The 26413-nt window shown below is 39.2% G+C and overlaps 1 protein-coding gene across 2 annotated transcripts in view; it reads left to right on the top strand.

Annotated features, from left to right (window-relative positions):
- FSTL5 (follistatin like 5) overlaps window positions 1–26413 on the top strand; it is a 1055781-nt gene that overhangs the window by 266423 nt on the left and 762945 nt on the right. For both annotated transcript variants that reach the window (XM_073606014.1, XM_073606023.1), the window contains exon 3: window positions 20643–20676. In XM_073606014.1, coding sequence (XP_073462115.1) covers window positions 20643–20676 — 34 coding nt within the window. The remainder of the gene's footprint in view (window positions 1–20642; window positions 20677–26413) is intronic.

The following is a 26413-nucleotide window of genomic DNA, read 5'->3' as shown; positions in this document are numbered from 1 at the left end:
TTTTTTTTTTTTAAAATAACAAACATGTTATACTTACCTTCACTGTGCAGCTCGTTCTGCACAGAGTGGCCCCGAACCTGGTCTTCTGGGGTCCCTCGGCGGCTGTTTCAGCTCCTCCCCGCAAGCATTTACCACCTTAATGCGAGGGCTCGCATGGTGGTGAGTGCTTGCGGGCGCGCTCCCGTGATACAGCCGGCGGCTATAGCCGCTCGCTGTATCACTCGGCCCCGCCCCCCGGCGCGCCGCGTCATCGGATGTGATTGACAGCAGCGCGAGCCAATGGCTGCGCTGCTTTCAATCCATCCACTGCAGCCAATCAGCGACCAGGCTGAGCTGCAATGAAGATGACGAGGACGAGCAGCGAAGATTCGAGGCGTCAGGTAAGTAAAACGGGGGGCTGGGGGCGGCGGTACTGTCAAAAGTTTTTTCACCTTAATGCATAGAATGCATTAAGGTGAAAAAATTTTTACCTTTACAACCCCTTTAAACCATCCAAAACATTACATATAATTTATGTCACACAATGTTAACGCAACTGTTTATCAAATTAATTTTAGTGCAGACAAACAAAATATAAAACTCAATCTTTTGGTAAAATTGAAATAAAAGGTTGCCTCAAGTAAGTAGATACCAAGCGTGTCTGAGCTGAACTGTTCCTATGTACACAGTTCTTTGGACACTACTGTACATGCATTGTAATTATGAATTTGTGGACATTCTGTTGAGAAATAAGTGTTATAATCAGCCAGTGTAATCAATGATTTATTTTGTGTTTTCATGGATGTATTAATAAGTCTTATTTTATTATCTATAAGTTCCTTTTGTTGTCAATTATAGTGCCTGAAAAGTCCCATATTACCGATATCTGATTTTGTTTTATGGTTACATTTGGAATGTCAGCATTTGCACAGTCCTTAACCAAACATATCAAGTCTTAAAATTGCACATATAGGCAGCATTGTGAAAGCCTTTACAATTCATCAGTTTCACCTCGGCACTCTTTTGAAGCAGACAACAGATTGTGCCATTCAGCTTTTTCCAGGCCAGAGGACCTGAAGATTGGCATCTCTAATTCCAAAATTTATTAGAGCTGAGCGTTTCCAGGTTCATTCTTCACAGGTGAGATTTTCAAATGGATGTTCATTCATTTTCCAGCACTTTCCATTCTGACACTTGGTATGATAGTCCCAGGCACCCAGGAGGGACAAGTGAGACCTGGACACATTATTATTATTATACAGGTTTTATATAGGGCCAACAGTTTGCGCAGAGCTTTACAACATGAGGGCAGACAGTAGAGTTACATTACAATTTGGTACAAGAGGAATCAGAGGGCCCTGCTCGTTAGAGCTTACAATCTAAAAAGGAAGGGTCAATTGATACAAAAGGTAATAGCTGTGGGGGGATGAGCTGATGGAGGAAGTAAAACAGTGTTAGTTATAAGCAGGATAGGCTTCTTTGAAGAGAAGGGTTTTCAGGGATCGCCTAAAGATGGATAGATTAGGGGACAGTCAGACAGATTGGGGTAGGGAGTTCCAAAGGATGGGAGAAGCTCTGGAGAAATCCCGGAGGCAAGCATGGAAGGAGGTGACAAGGGAGCTAGAGAGTAGGAGGTCTTGGGATGACCGAAGAGAGCGACTTGGTTGGTATTTTGGGACTAGGTTAGTGATGTAGCTGGGGCAGAGTTATGGATGGCTTTGTAAATTATTGTTAGTACTTTGAATTTTATTCGTTGGGTGAGTGGAAGCCAGTGGAGGGATTGGTAGAGAGGGCTGGAGGACACTAAATGATTGGTAAGGGGGATGAGTCTTGCAGTGGCATTCATTATGGACTGAAGGGGGATAGTATATGTAAAGGTAATCCAATGAGGAGGTAGTTGCAGTAATCGAGGCGAGAGATGACCAGGGAGTGAATTAGAAACTTGGTGGTGTCATTAGTTAAAAAGGGGCATATTCTGGAAATGTTGCGGAGGCTAAGGCGGCATGATTTGGACAGGGATTGTATGACACATGATGGCGGAAGGGTGGTTGGCGTCTACCGCAGACTGCAAAAATTATCAGGCAGCTCTACAGTCACTTAAATTACAAAGCCGTCAGCCCGAAAAGAAAAGGAAAGAAAATAACTGTTTGTAATCTAACTTTAAAAACAATGGGATTTTATTGACCCATTAGCTCACAGATTCAAACAAATACCTTATACCTGCTCTTACTACAAAGCCAAAGCTTTTACAAGGGCAAATGCTTCCACAATAAATCAAGGTAATCCAGGGAAGCCATGTTTCCAAGAATGATGCAGGATAAAGATAATCTTTCAAAGAAAGCACTCTAAAAGCAGTACAGAAAGCTTTGATTTAGTGAGACAATATTCTGGTAATTTATAGAAAACACAAAATTAGAACTCGCTTGTGTCAGCTTTTTTTTTTTTTTTTCTAACCCCAGTGCTAATAGAGCCAGATGGACTCAAATCTAGCTAGGCAGCTTAAGATCTATTTGCAACCTGCCACACATGGGTCTTTTTGTAAAAGAAATCAGGCTCTGATGCAACAAAATAAGCTCTTTTGCTAGTAAAAGCAATTGATGGCCAACAGCGTAAAATCACTTTAGTATATGTGACAACATTATTACTTTATGATCACTGCTTTGTAAAAAAAAACAAAAAAAAAACAACGAGGGTTGTAAAAACATGCATTTTAACAAGGACAGCAGAATTTTAAATTGCTCAGACAAACTGATGGTTGAAGGAATGATTACATACTTTTATTTTTGGATTGATTTTGGCTTAGTGGACAATCTTTTTTTTTTATCCTTTGTAAAAGAATGTCTAAATACATTTTCCTGTTTTCACTGTGCACTTTATATATTATGAAGCAGTTTTTACAGATCTGTTTAATACATGTTGGCACAGGGAATGAATAATTATTTCATGCCACTGAAAATATTTCAATGTTATAATAGTTAAAGTGAACTTGTGATACAAAGGGAACTGTCATTGTGGACATGTTTTTGAAGGTACAGGCTCCAGCATTGTCATTGTGATCCTTGTTTCACTAACAAGAGTGCCACTTATGTAGAGCAAGCATGAAGGATATGAGTGCAACTATATAGAAAAACATTTTAATATATTGCAGCTTACCACTTCTTAGATGTGACAGCTGCATTCGTTTTCATTTTCTTTCCTAAGAACATTTTCTAACTACAGAAAATGTCTGTTGATCTTGCTAGAAATGTACGTTCTTGTCACTTCCTGTGAGCTAAAAAGACAGCATAAGTGATGTTTTTTTTCTTCTGTAAAAAAAATTTCTCCCACCCCCTCATGTAACGGAGCAAAGGCAGGCATCCAGCCTGGGTGACAACCATGGCTCCTTCCAAAGATATGGTGGAGTAAATGTAGGGGCAGGGGCAGGAACTGTTATTTGCAGGTGAAAGTAAAGGAAAAAAACCTCAAAATAAGAAAATTAATACATTCTTTAAGGACCAATAAGCTGTATTATAATGTATATATATATGTGTATGTATATATATGTGTGTGTATATATATATATATATATATATATATATATATATATATATATATATATATTGGAATATAGATACCCTTCAAATACAATAACCAAAATAGAATTTGTCATCGTAATACCTACCTGCCTGGGAAACCTTCAATAAGAACAACCTTGCCCAAACACTGGGCCACATATAAGTTATAGGATATGTCAGTCATTATGCTAAAGAGGTGTCCTGGGGCCCAGAGAATTACGGTGCTGTTGTGGGTCTCAAAACCAGATAAATATTTAGAGGACATTGACAAAGTGCATTTAAATACACATGATTGCAGGACTATACACTACAAACAGTTACAGGGTCTAGTAACACCTTGTCTTGCAGTAACATGCAGTATACAAACGTTTTAGCATGTGTTGCCACAATACACATCAATACACAAATGACAGTGTTCTGTTAATAATTTTTGCATGTCATTGCATTACAATAGAAGGCAATGCACTCACAATGCAATGCACCACAGTGCACACTGCTTTGTGATGCAGTGCATTGCAAAAATGGTGCAAGTCCATTTTTACAGTAAGTTTTTAACCAGTTCATAATACACAATGACATATGTGTTAATGCAACACATTATGTGACAAGGAGTGGTGTGACAATAACCTCTAATATGGTGTAAAAGCAACCAGAGCAGGAGAACTTAGGAGAATTACTTTGCTCTGGTTTCTCAGGTGTACATGAACCTGACTTAAGAAATCTGTTGTAAGGTGTCATGGGTGTCATGGGTTGGGGAGAAAGCAGACCCCTTTTCACATTTTAAACTAATTAGGTGTCATGGGTTGGGGAGAAAGCAGACCCCTTTTCACATTTTAAACTAAGCAGGTGAAGACTTGACTTTATCAGACTGGGCAGTAGTGACTATAGCAGACTGGATTGTAGTGGCTGTAGCAGACTGGATATTAGTCACTGTAGGAGACTGGACCATAAAAGTAGAACTGTAGCAGACTGGACAGTAGCACCCTGGACAGTTTTGACTGTAGCAGACTGGATAGTAGTGATAATAGCACACTAGACTGTAGTGAATGTAGTAGACTAGACTGTAGGGACTGTAGCAAACTGGACATTAGTCACCATAGTATATTGGGCCATAATAGCATAACTGCAGCAGACTGGACGGTAGCAGAATGGACAGTAGTGACCATAGCAGAGTGGACTGTAGTGTCTGTAGTGGTATGGACTGACATGACTGCAGAAGACTGGACTGTAGGGACTGTAGCAAATTAAACTGAAGTGATTGTAGTAGAGAGGACTGAAGTGAATGTAGCAGACTAGATGGAAAAGGCTGCAGCAGAAGGGACTGTATTGGCTATAGCAGACTGGACTGTAGGGACTGTAGCAAATTAAACGGAAGTGATTGTAGTAAACTGGATTGAAGTGACTGTAGCAGACTGAATTGGCAGGTAGTAACAGTAGTCAGCTGATCTTGAGTGCACTGGAGGAATCCTGACTCCGGAATCAGAACGGCATTTCTCACTCAAGTTTTTAAAAGACTTTCTGGTCATGTTGCACCAAAAAAGCTGCACAGCTGTAAGCAGCTTTGGAGTTATTTTGACACTTTCCCTGGAGCAGCTAATTACTAGAGAAGGGCTCAGGTGTGTTCGGGATTGCACCTGCCGATCCCCCCAGGAAACCGACACTGCACACGGCTAATCACAAGCAGTCAGACATTTCCCGATCTGTGCAGCTGCGGATTGGGAAATTTCTTACTGCCTGTGATTAGCGATGTACAGTGTTGGCTTCCTGGTGGGATCAGGCAGGTGGGATCCAGAACACGCCCAAGCCCATTCCTGCTAATTACTAGAAGTATAAACACTGAAGCTATACTGGCCATATACAGTGCCTTGTAAAAGTATTCACCCCCTTGGCTTTTTACCTATTTTGTTACATTTCAGCCATTAGTTCAATGTTTTTTTTAATTTGAATTATATGTGATGGATCAGAACACAATAGTCTAAGTTGGTGAAGTAAAATTAGAAAAATATGTACATAAAACTATTTTTCAGAAATAAAAATTTGATAATTGGCATGTGCGTATGTATTCACCCCCTTTGTTATGAAGCCCCTAAAAAGCTCTGGTGCAACCAATTACCTTCAGAAGTCACATAATTAGTGAAATGATGTCCACCTGTGTGCAATCTAAGTGTCACATGATCTGTCATTACATATACACACCCTTTTGAAAGGCCCCAGAGGCTGCAACACCTAATCAAGAGGCACCACTAACCAAACACTGCCATGAAGGCCAAGGAACTCTCCAAACAAGTAAGGGACAATGTTGTTGAGAAGTACATGTCAGGGTTAGCTAATTAAAAAAAATTCAAATCTTTGATGATCCCTAGGAGCATCATCAAATATATCATAACTAAATGGAAAGAACATGGCACAACAGTAAACCTGCCAAGAGACGGCCGCACACCAAAATTCATGGACTGGGCAAGGAGGGCATTAATCAGAGAGGCAGCACAGAGACCTAAGGTAACCTTGGAGGAGCTGCAGAGTTCCATAGTAGAGGCTGGAGTATCTGTACATAGGACGACAATAAGCGACAGAAGAAAGCCATTATTTTCAGCAAAAACCAAAATGGCAAGTTTTGAGTTTGCGAAAAGGCATGTGGGAAACTCCCAAAATGTATGGAGGGAAGGTGCTCTGGTCTGATGAGATTAAAATTGAACTTTTTGGCCATCAAAGAAAATGCTGTGTCTGGCGCAAACCCAACACATCACATCACCCAAAGAACACCATCCTCACAGTGAAAAATGGTGGTGGCAGCATCATGCTGTGGGAAATGTTTTTCAGCAGTCGGGACTGGGAAATTGGTCAGAGTTGAGGGATAGATGGATGGTGCTAAATACAGGGATATTCTTGAGCAAAAACTGTAGCACTCTGTGAGTGATTTGTGGCTAGGACGGAGTTTCTCCTTGCAGCAGGACAATGACCCCAAACACACTGCTAAAGCAACACTTTGATTTAGGGGAAACATGTAAATGTGTTGGAATGGCCTAGTCAAAGCCCAGACCTCAATCCAATAGATGTGGTCAGATGTGGTGATACTGCGGTCAGACTTAAAGATTGCTGTTTACAAGCTCAAACCATCCAACTTGAAGGAGCTGGAGCAGTTTTGCAAGGAGGAATGGGCAAAAATCCCAGTGGTAAGATGTAGCAAGCTCATAGAGACTTATCTAAAGCGATTGGAGCTGTGATAGCCACAAAATGTGGCTCTACAAAGTATTGACTTTAGGGGGGTTAATAGTTATGCACATTGACTTTTTCACAAGTCAAAAAAAAAAACATCTTCAAAGTTGTGGGCATGTTCTGTAAATTAAATGATGCAAATCCTCAAACAATCCATGTTAATTCTAGGTTGTGAGGCAACAAAACACGAAAAATGCCAAGGGGGTGAATTCTTGTGCAAGGCACTGTACTGTCTGTGTCTGCAGTGGATGAGTTTGACTGTAATTGGGAAGGCCCATTGCAAACACATTGGGCCTGTTTTACCTGTTTTATATGCATGTGGCATCAAAGGGCCCCCAAACCAGGCAATCGACTAAAGTATGATCTTACATGATTTGCTAAGCACACATGGTGCTTGGTGAGATGCAAAATTACAGCATGCATGTGGCTATTCACTAATAAACTATACTAGGTTTAGTATATGAACATACACCAACCGAATGGTGGTGTACCTGAAATCAAAATACCTTTTTCTCCAATGTTTTGATGCTGTCTTATATCAGTTAGATTGCAATCACTTTTCATGTAGGGAAATGCATCAAAAAGTGGATGTTGGCCTTTTTTAAAATCTAACAATGTAACTATGTGTTCTGATATTACATAGGGCCTATGTTGACATGTTTATGACATGTCAGTCTTCACGTCTCTCTATACAATTTAATTGAAATGCAAAAGCAGCTTCAAACTGGTCAGAAGAAGGTCAAATGCAAATCTGAATGAGATCAACTGCAGGTCAAATGCACCTGTCAACAAACTCTGAATGGTTTCTTAAACATCTTAGACTGATCTCAAATTCAAGTTGAATGCAATTTAAAGGAAAATGCATTTGTAAAAAAAAGTCAGTGACAGGAAATTACGAATTTAATTGTGGGTAACAAATATGCATACACCTGATGGCCTTGGTATGTTCATTATTTCATATGCTGCTTCTTGAATTTGTAATGATAACATAACTAAACTTAAACTGCCTTATTTCTTCCAAGACCACATTGTATGGTTACTTTGCCATCACTCCTTTCTTTGACACATGTGCTTTTCATACCTTAGTAAGCAATTTCAATACTAAATAGATTTTTGAATATTGTCCCTTTCTTATAGTCTTATTAGCTATCATTATTGTTTTTCTTTTTACAGAAATGCTAGAATTAAAGCTTAACTCCTGTGCTCCCCAGTTGCTCTGGGATAAATAAGGAAATGCTTCTAATCACATCAGGGGACATTATATCAGGCAGTGGACAAGGGTCAGAGGGTGCTAATGTGGGCAAAATTGGCAGTGTAACTAGAATCCCTAAGACCAACACCTGTCAGCTGGCAGAATCCTTTTGCAGCTTTAGAACAATCAAGGAGAAAATGACATGTTCTTATACCATATTAAAAGGCATTTTCACTTATGTTAGAAGTTTGGTTGAACAAATTGAAGAACTTGCACCGCTGTTACAGGGGGAGGGATTTTGACTTTGTGGTAATATCAGAAATCTGGCTTTACAGTTTACATGAATGACTTGCAACTGTATTGGAAGGGCGAAGTAGGTAGAAGACAAGGAGGAGTGTACCTATATGTCAAGAGCAATTTGAACATAAGGGATGACATTGCTAATGGGGCAATAGAGGAGGTAGATGTGGTTGAAGCTTCAAAAAGAAGAAACAAACAGTAAATTGATATTGGGTGTGAGCTACAGATCCCTTAACCTAAAGGATGAATATGAGACCAATCTCAGTCTAGATGTGTAAAATAAATGCAATGAATATGACATTTTGTGGATATTGACCCCAACTTCCTCAGGTTCTTTGAAACTAGAAAATACAATCAGATTTTATTTCAACCAGTTTATAACTATATACTTACACTGTTTGCATATACTCCTTTAAATACCTCAAGCTAATAAGAGAGTTAGTCCCAACTGGAATCATAGGGCCTAAGGACCACCATCCATGGTGGAATATACTCTTGTGGCGAACAGAAGCCCGTGTTTAAAGGAGACTTAAAAAACTTAATGTGAAAAAGTCACCAGGACCAAATGGGTTACACCAGAGAGTCCCCAAATAAATAAGCATTGTTAAAGGCATAGTGTTATTCCTAATTTTTAAGGACAGCTTAATGACTGGAATGGTACCAGTTGATTGGCAAAAAACAAACATAGTACCAGTCAGCCTAACATCAATAGTTTATAAACTATTGGAGAGGGTGATAAGGGACCACATCCAAGAGTCTGCTGATGAAAATAGTACTATTATTAGTAACCAGCATGAAATTATGAAATATTTTTTTTTCCAGACCAGCCTGTTAACATTCTTTGAGGAGGTATGCTGTAATTTGGATAAAGGAAGGCCTTTGGATGTTGTGTATCTGGATTTCACCCCAGCATTTAATACAGTGCCCCATAAATGCTTAATTTACAAATCTATCTATCAATCTGCTAGCATTGATGATAGTGTATGTACAGTACTTGGATAGAAAGCTGGTTATAGTAGTGCATCCAGAGGGTGGTGATAAATAACTTATCTTTTGAGTGGTATAAGGTTGTAGGTGTGGCACCCCAAGGCTATTGTGCTTATCAGACAAAAAGAGCAAGTGAATAGGTAAATGGATGAAACATATGTTTGTTTTTTAGAAAACAAAGCTGGAACTTCCTGTGAGATACGCACAAAATAAAATTAAAATTACTGCGCTTATCAGACAAGAAGAACAAGTGAACAAGTGAATGGATGAAACATAAATAAGTTTGTTTTTTAGAAAGCAAAGCTGCAACTTCCTGTGAGATACGCACAAAATAAACAACTTTTTATATTAAGTTGCACTATGCTCTCATGTGAGTGAATACTAGCAATAAACTTTAGTAATGCTAAATTATATATATAAAATTACTCCGTACATAAATAAAAATTGATTGATTAATTGATTATAGAATGCCACTATTTGTCTTATTCACACAGTAAAGGAAGCATAGGCTTCCTTTCTTGTGTGAATAAGTCAAATAGTGGCATTCAACAAGCTCCAGGATGATGTCAGGTGTAACAAAACGCGTAAGAAGGAGCGACGTGCTGACATCACCGCATTCACGCAGGTCCCGGAGTGACGGGCTGCTATCGAGAGCTGGTCGGCTCGTTTATACTGCAATTTCTAATTGTTTTAACTGTAAGTGCAATACTTTCTTATTTAAATAAAGTAACCTTGGATTTTACCCTGTGGAAGCTTTTATGTCTTTTTGGGGATCAATGGGCAACACGTGCCCCTGAAAGATTACATTATGTGAAGATGCTGCGATCACCGTTCCATCTCTCAAAAGGCCCAGGCTGGGTATTAAACCACAAGCGACTGTGATCACCTGTAATAGGAGATCATTTGGAGTCGATAAGCGGCAGTGTGTGCAGAGGTGGAGGTCTTTATTTCTTTTAACCACGACTCTTGGGTGTATCGTGTGTTAATTTCATGTTTGAAAAACAGTGGAAGTTTGAAAATCATCTTAAAACAGTAGACTATTTAAAACATGATCTAATCAATTAATCAATCAATTTTTATTTATGTACGGAGTCATTTTATATATATAATTTTGCATTATCAAGGTTTATTGCTAGTATTCACTCACATGAGAGCATAGCGCAACTTAATATAGAAAGTTCAATATTGGTGTTTGCTGACAATACCAAGCTAAGCAGGGCAATACCATCCCAACAGGATATAACAATATTACAAGAAGGAGACATAACGGCTAAGAATATGAATACAAGTTACTCACTAGGGGGAGAACCTCTGGGAGAATTGAGGATGGAAAAGGTTCTGAGGGTCCTAGTAGATCACAGGCTCAATAATAGCATGCAATGCCAAGCTGCAGAAAGCAGATAAGATAAGACTATAATTCTACCACTCTACAGATCTCTGCTTCAGCCATATCTTGAGTATGCCATCCAGTTCCGGTCACCATTTGTCAAAGGACCAATACTCGCACAGCTAATACTAAAGCTAATACTACAGTTAATGCGCATTCTTGTGCAGCTCATGCTAATTCCCATGCAATGCTAATTCCTGTGCAGCTAATGCTAATTTCTGTGCAGCATGTGCACATGTACCAGCACACGGACAAGCTTAAACTAATATCCAGGGAGCACTGATATGTAGGTGCATCTGTGTGCGTCAGCATGCATCAGCGCGCATGTCCACGTGAATAGGCTCCAATCTGCCTATTTAAAGGAAACCCTGGTGTGTGCTAATCGTTGGATGTTCTTCAACTTTCCTGTTACCGGTGTTCCTGCTTTTGCTGACTGATTTTTTGTTGCTGACCCAGATTGCTCCTGACCTTGATCTGTGGATTCTGGATACCGACCTCAGCTTGCCTCTGACTATTCCCTGCCTTCTTCCCTGGTACTGAGCTCGGCCTGCTCCTGGACCTTACTCTGCCTGCTTTCCTGGTACTGACCTCGACCTGCTACTGACCTTGCTCTGCCTGCTTCTTGTCCACACTGCTGCCTACTGTGTATGACCCTTTCTTGCTTTGACTACATCTCTGTCTGTGGCAATCACCTGCTACCAAGCTACTGCTACCCATGCTTCTTTGAACCTTGTACCTCTGTTACCACATTCAAGGGTGCTCAGACACACATGCACACTCACTGAACTTGATGAACTGGTGTCTTTATTCAATCTCACTAACTATAAAACTTGAGTCCCAGGTGCAATTTTAAATCACACAGGGAGAGCAGCTGTTCATGCCAGCATGGTTATGAAATAGCACTCAGACTTAGCATTTCTTTAGAAATTCAGGCAGTTTCTGGTACAGAAATCACCAGATATTAGTGAAGGAAGGGGTGTAGAACTAAGCTCAGGAGCTAAAGCTATCAGATTCTGGGCTTTAGATCATTCTACACAGCACTCCATAGTAGTTTTACTTAAGTAAATATGTTCTTTTTAAGTATTACTGTTCTGCTACATTAAATATAAGATGTACTAGTGTGATATCATTCAGCAGACTTTGTTGATTATGTTTTGTGGTAAATATTATTATACCTGATTTATATAGCGCTACCAGTTTGCTCAGCGCTTTACAAAATAAAGGCAGACTTTACAGTTACAATACAATTTGGTACAAGAGGAATCAGAGGGCCCTTTTCGTTAGAGCCTACAACCTAAGAGGGAGGGTCAAGTGATACAAAAGGTAATAACTGTGGGGATGAGCTGATGAAAAGTAAAAACAGTGCAGTGCACTTGTAGTGCAAAGTGGATTTGCCTTTAGTAAATAACCCCCAGTGTATAATATATTGGGGTAGAATACAAATGCTAAAAGGTATCATTTGTGAAACTGAGACATTGCCAGGAAAAAAAATGCTCTGGGACTCAAATGGTTGATATAAATATAGACCTCTGAGGAAGATTAAGCTGATATCCAAAAGGCTTAAGAACTAACTATTTGCCAACCCAGCCCATTTATATTAATCGTAATCGTAAAAGAGCAGCAGGGCGTCATATGCAAGAGTGTGGTGTGCTGGTGTTTTTGAAAGTAATGCCCCATACACAAGACCGGATTTTCCAACAACAAATGTTGGATGTGAGCTTGTTGGCGGAAAGTCGGACCGTGTGTATGCTCCATCGAACATTCTCAAATTTTTCCGCTAACAAATGTTTGTGTGACCGTGTGTATGCAAGACAAGTTGGAGCCAACATCCTTCAAACAAAAATAAACGGTTTTGTTGTCGGAAAGTCGCAACTGGGTCCTTAGGCCTTCTTTTTTTTTTTCAATTTTTTCTAATTTTTAACATATTTGTGGTATTTGCAAAAGCAACATGCAATTTTTATTCAGAAACCTGTATAGTTTATACTAATAAAATAAATTTCAGCATATTGTTCTATCTAGCCATTTATTAAAGGTTAAAATGCATAGTTATGTTGGTTTTCCTTTGTTTTATCTTCCCTAGAAACAACTTCATAGGTCATCACCAGCAAGCAATTGAGCTTTCTAATGACTGTCTTCACTGTCAATGGGCAATTTAAAGCTAGACAAAGCAACAAAATAGGAAGTTGTTTATCTAATTAGTGCCTGCAATTGTCTTGTTAAAAGAGACAGCTTCATGTTTGAGAAAATATATACCTCACATTCATCAATTAAGCTTTAAAGTTTATAATAATCTCGCTTCTGCAACAGAAAAGATTTTTCATGTGCTTGGTGTTATTGTAAATGTATGCTAGAACTAGCTGTGATTAAAGACTTCCATTTTCACTTTGGATGTTTGAAATTCCAAGTAGAACATCTGGATTCCTATTTAATAGCACAGAGTGAAAAGCTGAATGGTTTGAAAACTAGTGCCATTTATTCTAGAACTAGCACCATTTTTTATCTTTGACTTGTGTTGTACAGTCTTAAGAGGCCGGTAAATTATTAGTTTAAAAACTGTTATGTATTACACTTCTCTTGTGCATGGACAGTCTTGAAGTATCTCCTTTTATGTTTAGATTTCACAAGTTGCTGCTTGCAGTTTTTCTCATCTTTGGCTTTTTTAATGCAGCTTCATTCCATCAAACTTAGTCTTATTTATGTTTATGACGTAAGGTATTTAAAGCAACAGGCAGTCAAGCAACTAGAATATTCGAAGGAGGTCAGACATTGATCCCCTATACTTATTTCACAAAAGGTTTCCTTTAAGACAGCATTCAATAGACATATACTGTATATAGGGTTCCTCTATTCTTTCAAGAACCTCTGCAAGCACAGCAAAAAAGGTTGATAATTTCACCATCCTATCTCAGAGTATACATTTAACAGAGGTGATGGTCAACTTTAAAGTGTATCTCAAGCCAAAACCTTTTTTACTTAAAGATAAAGATACATAATTCATTAGGATGACAAAAGACACAAGTCTACATTATCTAGAGTGGGGAAGGGTTTCCAAGAATGTCAAGTTTTATTTGTTGTGTCCCCTCTAGGGGAATTCACTTCCAAAAGAGTAATATCCCCCACATTTAGGGGTGTTTATTTCATACAGTGCTGGGGCTTCAGGATCAAAATGGAAGTGAAATGTTCCTAATAAAACATTTGGGAAAAAAATGACAATTTTAACCCATCCATAGTCTATGCAAACCTAAACTGAAAGTTATTCTAAAGGTTGTAATTGAAAAGACAAACATGTTATACTTATGTGCCTTGTGCAATGGTTTTGCACAGAGCATCCCCAATCCTCTTCTTTTTGGGTCCCCCACCGGTGGTCCTGCCCCCCCCGCTGAGTGCCCCTAATAGCAAAACTCTTGCATTGTCCATTCACACACAGAGTGTTGCTCGACCCCACCTCCTGCTCTCTTTTCATTGGTTCACTAGCTGTGATTGACAGCAGTAGGGGCCAATGGCTTCCACTGCTGTGCGAACCAGTGAGGAGAGAGATTCCTGGCAGAGCCACTGCTCGCATGCACATTGCTGGATTAAGATGGGGCTCAGGTAAGTATAAGGAGGGACTAAAGAAGAAAAGCCCCAAAATGGGATTTTTATGGAAAGAACCACAAGAGAAACATACAGTGGGGACGGAAAGTATTCAGACCCCCTTAAATTTTTCACTATTTGTTATATCGCAGCCATTTGCTAAAATCATTTAAGTTCATTTTTTTCCTCATTAATGTACACACAGCACCCCATATTGACAGAAGAACACAGAATTGTTGACAGATTTGTTGCAGATTTATTAAAAAAGAAAAACTGAAATATCACATGGTCCTAAGTATTCAGACCCTTTGCTGTGACACTCATATATTTAACTCAGGTGCTGTCCATTTCTTCTGAGCATCCTTGAGATGGTTCTACACCTTCATTTGAGTCCAGCTGTGTTTGATTATACTGATTGGACTTGATTAGGAAAGCCACACACCTGTCTATATAAGACCTTACAGCTCACAGTGCATGTCAGAGCAAATGAGAATCATGAGGTTAAAGGAACTGCCTGAAGAGCTCAGAGACAGAATTGTGGCACAGCACAGATCTAGCCAAGGTTACAAATAATTTCTGCTGCACTTAAGGTTCCCAGGAGCACAGTGGCCTCCATAATCCTTAAATAAAAACGGAAGACGTTTGGGACGACCAGAACCCTTCCTAGAGCTGGCCGTCCGGCCAAACTGAGCTATCGGGGGAGAAGAGCCTTGGTGAGAGAGGTAAAGAAGAACCCAAAGATCACTGTGGCTGAGCTCCAGAGATGCCGTCAGGAGATGGGAGAAAGTTGTAGAAAGTCAACCATCACTGCAGCCTTCCACCAGTCGGGGCTTCATAGCAGAGTGGCCCGACGGAAGCCTCTCCTCAGTGCAAGACACATGAAAGCCCGCATGGAGTTTGCTAAAAAACACCTGAAGGACTCCAAGATGGTGAGAAATAAGATTCTCTGGTCTGATGAGACTAAGATTGAACGTTTTGGCCTTAATTCTAAGCAGTAAGTGTGGAGAAAACCAGGCACTGCTCATCACCTGTCCAATACAGTCCCAACAGTGAAGCATGGTGGTGGCAGCATCATGCTGGGGGGGGTTTCAGCTGCAGGGACAGGACGACTGGTTGCAATCCAGGGAAAGATGAATGCGGCCAAGTACAGGGATATCCTGGACAAAAACCTTCTCCAGAGTGCTCAGGACCTCAGACTGGGCCGAAGGTTCACTTTCCAGCAAGACAATGATCCTAAGCGCACAGCTAAAATAATGAAGGAGTGGCTTCAGAACAACTCCGTGACTGTTCTTGAATGGCCCAGCCAGAGCCCTGACTTAAACCCAATTGAGCATCTCTGGAGAGACCTAAAAATGGCTGTCCACCAACGTTTACCATCCAACCTGACAGAACTGGAGAGGATCTGCAAGGAGGAATGGCAGAGGATCCCCAAATCCAGGTGTGAAAAACTTGTTGCAACTTTCCCAAAAAGACTCATGGCTGTATTAGATCAAAAGGGTGCTTCTACTAAATACTGAGCAAAGGGTCTGAATACTTAGGACCATGTGATATTTCAGTTTTTCTTTTTTAATAAATCTGCAAAAATGTCAACAACTCTGTGTTTTTCTGTCAATATGGGGTGCTGTGTGTACATTAATGAGGAAAAAAATGAACTTAAATGATTTTAGCAAATGGCTGCAATATAACAAAGAGTGAAAAATTTAAGGGGGTCTGAATACTTTCTGTTCCCACTGTATATACATGTATTTGAATAATATTATACAATAATTGACAAAAGTAGCAGAATCCTACTACAATCATGAAACCATCCAACCAGATGACAAAAGATGGTAAGTAGTGGAAAAGTCCAACGCGTTTCAAAAAGTGCATACAATATAATCTTCATCAGGGACTGTAACCACCTCTGAAAATGTAAAATACAATATAAATATATTGGGTATACAATTACAATGAAACATTGAATACAAAGTTGACTTTGGCGTATATCAAACACCTAACAAGATCATTGATAAACTGGTTAGGAGAAAGTACCCCCTCAACACCAAAGATCATCCTGGAAATTTGTATAAGCCTTTCATCACACAAAGAGGCCATAGGGTATAAGACCCAACAAGGGCATTTAGGTAGGAAATCCCAAAAGAATGGTCTCAACCAATGAATGGGGGAAGCCTATAATAAAATATTTATGGTTAAATTAGAAAGTGCACTTTAACAGGTTCTAGCAGTGTCTCGAGGGGACAGACCTAAAATCCCAATAAGGACATCACCAGTGAAAAACAGCCCACCTACCAAGCAGGAGGCTGTATCCCTGGGAGCACCCAAAGCCAGGCTGGTCCTGCCTCCCAAAGGAGACACCACCCCAAATCAAAATAAAAAAAAAACATATAAGTAACAAATGTCACACTTACAAAATGTAGTTTTAACAAATCCCAAATCCAAAGGAGGAATTTTTATAGCTGTGGCCCCTGAGAGGGGCCACAGCTATAAAATGTGGCGCTCCGCAAAAAGCAAGCGGAGACACCACGCACAGGTAACAGCTAAGAATAAGGAGGGACTGGGGGGGAACTGCACCCAGAAGGTTTTTTACCTTAATGCATAGAATGCATTAAGGTAAAAAACCTTCTGCCTTTAGAACCACTTTAAGGCAATTGTATAATAATACATTTATTAATTAAAGTGAACCCTTGTTTTTTCCATGCAGATCAAAACAATAGGATTATAATGATGTCCACTCCCCAGCACATTTTAAAGATTTCTTTGCTCTCCTTCCACTCCATTAAGCTGCCTAAAGCAGTAATGCAATAGCAACCATCAGCTTGTTTTATTTATGTATTTATATATATTTTTTCTCAGGTTCTAAACCTTCTGGTAAAGGCAGGTTGAGCAGCTGTGGAGCTGCCTGATCACTTTTTTTCAGGCTCTGGATAATCTATTTACTCAAAACATATTTTACACAAAAAAATCATACTATGTTGCTGTGCACTAAAATTAAATCGAATGTATTGAAAATATAGGTTTGATAACATAACATTTGCAACTACCATCTTTTATTTTACAGGTTCTCTGCATTCAGAAAATATATACCATGTAGGGGGTTTTAGGTAATGTTTAGGCCAAAAATTCAATTTTAACATGCATGTCAGAAATAAAAACAAAAGGGTCAAACCAAACATACTGCTGTGCATGCATGGCCATAGTACAGATTTACTTTAAGGCATGCTAAAGTCACCTACTGGTCCAAATCATGACTGATTTATTACTCAAAATCTATGGATGAAAGTTAAAAGTATGATTATTGTTTGATCAACAATGCATAAAACAGAGGAGAAATAAACACACAGAGAAGAATCACACTGCCTACACGTGACATTTTATAATAGCGTGCCATTAATATCCTTGTGGGACATCATAAAAAAAAAAGTACTGTGCAACTGCAATGAAAACATTGATTAAAATGTTGACACATTGCTCTTCTCAAAGACACAGTTAAATTAACATTAACAACCTTGGAAATATATGTTTAAACTGTTGTTTTTGTTTTTCTTAAATACAGCAGGAAGACATGCAAACTGATTATTTGCTGCAACAGTTCCCTCTAAAATCTCAAACACAGTTATCACGCAACAACTTAATCTTCTTTGTTCATAGCTAAATATATCCAAAGCATCAGCTATAATCTGTCCTCATAACCTTGACCTGACTATTCAGTTATTTGTTTAGTCACTTTTCATTATCCAGTCCTCATGTAGATTTACTTTTCGTTCTGAAATGAAAAATAAATGAATATTCCTTGATTTCCTTGAATATTACATTACTTTCAGCTGTTATCAAATATTATTTCCACATGGCTGCAGGACCTTTATCAAAGTTGATAAAATCTCCAGGCTGCTTTTCTTTGTTTTTTTTTACATTTGCATAGAGGACCGAAAGGCAACTTTTGCCCTTCTTGTGTATTTATTTTACATGCAGTGCAGACTTCTTGTGATGAACCCTTCATTGTAGTTCACCAATTACATGTAAGATTGAGGGTTCTGTACTGTATTTTAATGTTCTTCCAGTTGGAGGGAGGTATGTTTGCCTGCTTGCAGTAGCAAAATTGACAGCTTCCCTGTTCATTTTGAAATGGTGCTATATAAAGCAAACACTAGGTTACTATGTTTGGCTCTATGTATAGCAGTTGAAATGAAAAATAAATACCCCCTGGTTTCCTTGAATAGTACCTTACTTTCAGCTACAATCAAATATTTTTTTCACATGTCTGGGGTTGATACAATCTCCAGACATGCTTCTCATTGATATTTTTTCTATAGAGGTCCCAAGGCTAGAACACCCATTGTAGGAACATTCTCTTTGTTTGACTTTCATGTGTACTTATTTCTCAACTCAAACTTCCTCCCCGGTTGTAGTGAACCCTTCATTGTAGCTGCACCGATTATATGTAAATGGTAGGTATTGTACTATAATATAATGCTCCTCCAGTTGGGGGGGAGGGTGTTCCAGCTGCAGTGAGCACACTGTAAAATGCCCTGTTAAAGTGGTGCTACAGTATATGGTGCAAACACTTTACTAAGTATACCTCTTTGGCTTAATAGACACCTTGTATACCAGTTGAAGCTCAATTTTCATTATCCAGTTCTCATGTAGATTTACATTTTGTTTGAAAAAGAAAAATACATACCCCTTGATTTCCTTGAATGTTACATTACTTTCATTTCCAACTCTTTTTTATTAAATGTTTTTAAAAACAGACAGAATAAACAACAAACTACATAACATTCAAAAAACTCAATATATAAAAATACAAAAATACAACCATATACATTACATATTTACATAACACCTAAACACATTACATTTAACATTTAGCATTCCTGAAATATAAAAAAAAATTATACCTTATTAGGTCTATAATTCTTACTCTAAAATTCCCCACTCTCAACATCCAACTTTTAAAGGGGGGGACCAAAAACACATCTCAACTATAAATCCCCAATCTCATTATCCCAGTGCTCCTAAAATAAAATTAAAATTAATCAAATATTAAGGGATGGGTCTCCAGGGGATTGCATGGCACAATACGCCGCCTACCCCCCTGTTCCACCCTAATTCCGTGTATCCCTCTTACCCTGATAATTCAATTCCCCTTGACCTAATCCTTTAATCAGATAACCCAAAAAGTGGTTCTTAATATGTGAAAAAAATTTATATTTAACTTGAATTCAAAATCCGTGTTTCCCTCTTACCCCTAGTATCTCAATCCTGTTAACTCCCCCCAAAGTGTTAGAAAAGTGTTAAAAAAAAAAAATGTTACATTACTTTCAATTGTGATTCCTCCATCTACCTTGTGTGGAAGCTATTTGTTTTGTTTTTTTTTTTTTTTTCATTCAGTCAGCTGGATGAACAAAAAACACTAACCATCAATTGCTAACTTAAAGAGGAACTGCAGTCTGCTCACTTAATTTGTAATAAAAAAACATCTTTGCCATTCTGAAGCTTCCCTCCAACCACTTTGCATATTATTTTATATATACTGTGATTCTGTACTTCCTTCCTGGCAAACTCTCACAGTAGTTAGAGAGAGAGAGCTGTGCATGATGTCATGAGCCTAGGTTAATGACCAGACAAGAAACAGGAAGTGGGCTGCATAAGGTATTTCCTGGCAGAAAAAAAGTTTTACTATCAAAAGTTAAAACAACAAGGGCAGAGGATTTAATGTTAAGTTGAAAAAAATGACTGACGAGCCACTTTAAGTCTATTGGGGTGGAATTTTTATTAAAAAAATAGCAAAAATTAAAACAATACGTTTCATTTAAAAAGTAGAAAAAGAAATAGTACCCATATCTTTGATGGAATTGTCTTAATGTAAGCCATCAAGCTGTGGCTCCTCTTTGAGTTCAACTTGGATGGGGACATAGACTAACCATTAAGGAAGCTTCATAAGGAATAGGTTGCAAAGTCAAACTGAACTTGTGTATTTAAAGATTTCTAGGTAACTTTAATTGTCTTTACTGCATATATGGATCTCACAATTATTTTGACAGATAATTTTCACTACAGGTAGCTGCATCATATACCTAGATATCTGAAAGTTTAAATTTTAAATGGTGCCAAAAGACTGTTCAACATTTTTTAAGATAAGTTCTATTACTTTGTTTTACAATACAAAGCGACCATGCTTTGTTAGTAAAACATGTATGTGTATGCGATTAGGGTAGCTGGTTGAAAAGGCATATTTGCCTTCTTCCTGCCTGCCAGGGGGGTTAAACACTTGCCAGATAGGGGTTGGTTGGACAGGCGTTGGTAAAGTTTTTTCCCTAGGATACTAATAATTTTACAATGCAATGGATATGAGTATTTTCTACAACTGAACTAAACTGTATGAGCATAAATGTAAATAAACATAAACAATATTTATTTTACAAGCCTAACATTCTTTTTTTATATGTTATTTTAGCAAGAGAGACATCACGAAGTAACAAGAAACAAAGGTAAGTCTTTTCATTTTTTGTTTTTTACTTTGCCTGGTGAACAGATGCAAGTTAGTGGTGTCAAAAGCATTAAATGAGAGATAGCAAGGGAAATCAGTTTACTTTTCTGTCTGTGTGGTTTAAACATTTTAGCATGGCATTTCACAGCTTCAAATGTTGGTTAACTAATAGAGATCTAGGCAGTGTGCCCAGAAAACACTCAGTTCGATACAATGACACGGTAGGAAAACAACAGTTTTATTACCATTGACATAAGTATAGAAAGTAAGAAAACAAGAGACAAATGTTATAAATAAGTTCACACCTTAAAGCAGAACTATATTTACTGCCTGTCCACTGATTGGAGATCTGCTAGCTTCCTCTCCAGAGCCAATATCTTCTACCCAACTTTTATCAGGTTCTGCATCTTCAGCCATCATGACTGGCATCGCAGGATGATGTAGGTCCCATCCCGTTCATGTGCAAGGGAGTTTATACATCACAGTATCCAGCAGAAGAAGGTTGTGAACATGAAAATAAGAAACCTTTATTGAAGAAGAGACATTGCTTTATTAAAGGCAAATCGACTGTTGACTTTGCAAGGAAAGTTTCCTTTAGCTTAGTGAATGAGGTGAAGGTTTGCTGACCTCCATCATCCAATCATCTGCACACAAATATACTTTTTTTCTTAGGAAATTTTCACCACAATTGCTAAGTTAACCACCGCCCACCCGGCCAATGTACATAAACGGCCAGGTGGGAGTCTTCCCGCTGTGAGTGGATGTACCTGTACCTGTACATCCCTCAGAATCGGTGCCCGCATGTACCGACACGATCCTGTGATGGTTGTGTCCTTTGGACACAGCACATCACAGATCGGGACATGAGCTCTGTAAATGGCCCTGTAAGTGTCCAATCACAGCCATCAAACAGTGCAAATAGAGACACATGTCCCTGTGCCAGCTCTCCCTGCTGAGCTCAGTGAGAGCTCAGTGCGGCATGGGCGGGGATACTGCAGCCTCTGTGACAGCTCTCTGTGCAACTGATGTTTTAGTATTCCGTTACACAGAGATCACACAGACTGCAGCCATCCCCACACAGTACATCAAGCGCCACTGTTCCTGTCCAAGTGTCCCGTGAGCATCTGTACCAGTGCAAAAAACATCTGTCACAGTGCACCAGTGTCCCATTGACATTTCTACCAATGCACAAAAAACATCTGCAATGGTATTCTATTGCAACATCAACATCTGTTAGTGTCCGCCGACGGATGATCAACATCTATAACAGTGCACAAAAAAATCTGTCAGTGTAAAAGTGCACAAAAACATCTGTTAGTGTGCCAGTGTCCCACCAATAAATAAATAAAAAATGAAAGCGCCCGTCTCCCCGTGCTCAAGTGCAAAGGCAAACACACATGTTGGTCCTGTTCGCATATGTAAACAGCGATCGCACGACACATTTGAGGTAGCACCGCAAACATCAGAGTGAGAGCAATAATTCTAGCACCAGACCTCCTGTGTAACTCTAAACCAGTAACCAATAAAGGCTTATAAAGCGTTGCCTATGGAGATTTTTAAATACCGAAGTTTGGTGCCATTTCACAGGCATTTGCAATTTTAAAGCGTGACATGTTTGATATCTATTTACCCAGCTCAACGCCATATTTTATATTTTACCAAAATATGGGTATTATATTGTCTTTGTGTGCATTGAAATTCATTAAAGTGTATTGATGCGTTAGTGTGTAAAACTGAGTTTGAAAATCCGCTGCGCAAATACTGTGTGACATGAAAGTTTGCAAAAACCACCATTTTATTCTCTAGGGCCTCTGCTACAAAAATATATCATGTTTGGGGGTTCTAAGTCATTTTCTAGCAAAAATAATGATTTTTACTTGTAAACAAAAACTGTCAGAAGAAGACCTGGTCTTAAAATGGATAATGCCTGAGGGTACTCCTTGGATGTTGCACCTCTCTATGTGGCCAGGCTGTGAAAAAAGTCTCACACATGTGTTATTGACATACTCAGGAGGAGTAGCAGAATGTGTTTTGGGGTGTAGTTGCCTATGCCGTGTGTGAGAAACAACTTGTTAATATGACATTTTTTGTAAAAAAAAAAAAAAATTTTATTGCAATGCCTCTTACTAAATACCTTGGATGACCACTTTCCAAAAAGGGGTTATTTGGGGGGTATTTGTACTGTCTTGGCATGTTAGGGCCTAGAAAAATTACATATCAGTACATCAGATGTGATTAATTTTCAATCATTGGCACCATAGCTTGTAGACTCTATAACTTTAACACAAACTAAATAATTTGTGTTATTTTTACTAAAGAAATGTAGCAGTATACATTTTGGTCAAAAATTTATGAAGAAAAAAATACTTATTTTCAAAATTTTATAACACATTTTTTTCATTGTTTGTTTTTCATTTATTGCACAAAAAAAACTCAGTGGTGATTAAATACCACCAAAAGAAAGCTCTGTTTGTGTGAAAAAAAAAATATAACAATTTCATATGGGTACAGTGCTGCATGACTGAGTAATTATTATTCAAAGCACGACAATACTAAAAACTGAAAATTAGCCTGGGCAGGAAGGGAGTGAAGGTGCCCAGTATTGAGGTGGTTAAGAGCAGGTTCCCTAGTAAAGTGAACATTTCCTTTCAAGGTGAACAGCCTTTTGCATTTAGTAAATCAATCTTGTGGTATGTCACTTTTTTTTGAAAAAGGGCTATAGATAAGATATGGTTACATTTCATATATAATTTGGATACCTATGTGAAATGTTGGGTTTAAATAAAACAAGATGAGTTCTAAAAAAATACTTACTGTGAACTCCTGAATGAATAGATATTAAATGTAGAAAAAAATAAAAAAATATTATACAAAACAAAATTTACAAAAATTATTATACAAAAAATGATTATACATGTAATTTTAGGGTTAAATATCCATGGTTGATTTTAATCTCACACTAATGCAGATTATAAATGTATTTATTTTTGGCAATAAAACATTTTTGAAATCAAAGTATGATTGTCAACAGCATGAATTAACTCATATGTCTGTTACTGTTGTCATCTGCACAATCTATACACAGAAGGATTTCAAAGATTTCGAAGTAAGCATTTACATTTGATAAAAATGAAAGGGGTCGTAAACCCTCGTGTTTTTTCACCCTAATGCATCCTATGCATTAAGGTGAAAAAACTTCTGACACTGACCGGCCCCCCCATTTTACTCACCTGAGCCCATTTGTTCCTCTCTGCCCGTTGTCTCAGCTCTTGATTGGTTAGATTGATAGCAGCGCAGCCATTGGCTCCCGCTGCTTTCAATCAAATCCAATGACACGGACGCCAGGGAGCGGGGACGAGTCCTGCATTCTGTGTGAATGTACACAGATGCAGGACTCGGGAGTAGGGATGAGCCGAACACCCCCCGGTTCGGTTCGCACCAGAACCTGCGAACGGACCGAAAGTTCGCACGAACGTTAGAACCCCATTGACGTCTATGGGACTCGAACGTTCGAAATCAAAAGTGCTCATTTTAAAGGCTAATTTGCATGGTATTGTCCTAAAAAGGTTTTGGGGACCCGGGTCCTACCCCAGGGGACATGTATCAATGCAAAAAAAACTTTTAAAAACGGCCGTTTTTTCGGGAGCAGTGATTTTAATGATGCTTAAAGTAAAAAAAAAAAGTGAAATATTCCTTTAAATATCGTACCTGGGGTGTGTCTATAGTAGGCCTGTAAAGTGGCTCGTGTTTCCCGTGTTTAGAACAGTCCCTGCACCAAATGTCATTTTTAAAGGAAAAAATCTCATTTAAAACTGCTTGCGGGTTTAATGTCATGTCGGGTCATGGCAATATGGATGAAAATCAGTGAGACAAACGGCATGGGTACCCCCCAGTCCATTACCAGGCCCTTTGGGTCTTGTATGGATATTAAGGGGAACCCCGCACCCAAATTAAAATAAGGAAAGGCCCTATATACTCTGAACAGCAGTATACAGGCGGTGCAAACAAGACAGGGACTGTAGGTTTGTTGTTAAGTAGAATCTCTTTGTAATTTTGAACGGGTAAATTTTTAAAGCGTTTAGCTCCAGCCAAAAAATCTTTTTTAAGCTTTTTGGAAAACATAGGGAAGGGTTATCACCCCTGTGACATTTGTTTTGCTGTCTTTCCTCCTCTTCAGAAGATTTCACCTCACTTTTTGTCCCAATGAAAAATGTTTTTTGAAAATTTGGGTTTTTTGTGGAACAAGGATTGGAAAGCATCAGTGGAAAGGAGAAATTGTTTTCCCATATTAACTCTTACAGGAGAGAATTTCCCTTCCTAGGGGTAGATTTCATCTCACTTCCTGTTGTCTCCTTCCGTTTGCAAGTAGGAGTCGTTTGTAAGTTAGATGTTTGAAAGTAGGGTCCTGCCCTATATACTCAGCAGAAATTTGGGCCTTAGGTGTTGCTGTGGCCACAACACTGTAAGCCCTCACAGGGCCCTGCTGTGAAATATTAGATCAAGAATTGTAATTACATGCCCCTGTTGAACAGGAGCTGAAAAATTAGGCCTTAGGCACTGGTGCTGGTGCCACAACACTGCAACCCCTTACAGACACTCTAGTTGGAACGCAGGAACGAGCCCTGCTGCAAAGTATTGCATCAAAAATTGTAATTACACGCCCCTGTTAGACAGGGGCAGAAAAATTGGGCCTTAGGCACTGGTGCTGGTGCCACAACACTGCAACCCCTCACAGACACTCTAGTTGGAACGCAGGAACGAGCCCTGCTGCAAAGTATTGCATCAAAAATTGTAATTACACGCCCCTGTTAGACAGGGGCAGAAAAATTGGGCCTTAGGCACTGGTGCTGGTGCCACAACACTGCAACCCCTCACAGACACTCTAGTTGGAACGCAGGAACGAGCCCTGCTGCAATGTATTGCATCAAAAATTGTAATTACACGTCCCTGTTAGACAGGGGCAGAAAAATTGGGCCTTAGGCACTGGTGCTGGTGCCACAACACTGCAACCCCTCACAGACACTCTAGTTGGAATGCAGGAACGAGCCCTGCTGCAAAGTATTACATCAAAAATTGTAATTAACACGCCCCTGTTAAACAGGGGCTGAAAAATTGTGCCTTAGGCACTGGTGGTGGCGCCCAGAACCAAAAATGTTCTTACAAGCTATCAGCGTGATGATTGAGGAGGAAGAGGATAATTACTCAGGGATAGTCACTCAGCATCAGCATAGGCAGTCTTTGAAGGGATCTGAGATTTCAAAAAAAATTATTCGGTTACATCAGCATCAGGTGCTTGGTAGCTGGTGGTGATCCAAGACTCATTCATTTTTATGAAGGTCAGCCGATCGACCGAGTCGGTGGACAGACGCACCCTGTGATCGGTTACCACGCCTCCAGCAGCACTGAATGTGCGTTCCGAAAGAACGCTGGATGCAGGACAGGCCAGTAGCTCAATTGCATACTGTGCAAGCTCTGGCCAGTGATCCATCCTCAAGACCCAGTAACCCAGAGGATTTTCGGTGGGAAAGGTGTCCAAGTCTGATCTTGCCCCTAGGTATTCCTGCACCATGTAAAACAGACGCTGGCGATGGTTGCTGGAACCGATCATACCTTGGGGCTGCGGACCAAAAAATTGTCTGAACAATATCTTGGCAAGATAAGGTCCGCAACCTTACCCTTGTAACGTGGATCAAGGAGGGTTGCCAGCCAGTATTGGTCCTTCTCCTTGATACCACGAA

The sequence above is a fragment of the Aquarana catesbeiana genome, linkage group LG01, assembly GCF_042186555.1.
Source record: "Aquarana catesbeiana isolate 2022-GZ linkage group LG01, ASM4218655v1, whole genome shotgun sequence".
Classification (NCBI taxonomy): Eukaryota; Metazoa; Chordata; class Amphibia; order Anura; family Ranidae; genus Aquarana; species Aquarana catesbeiana.
The sequence above is the reverse complement of the archived record's forward strand: the minus strand, read 5'-3'. Positions and strand labels throughout refer to the sequence as shown.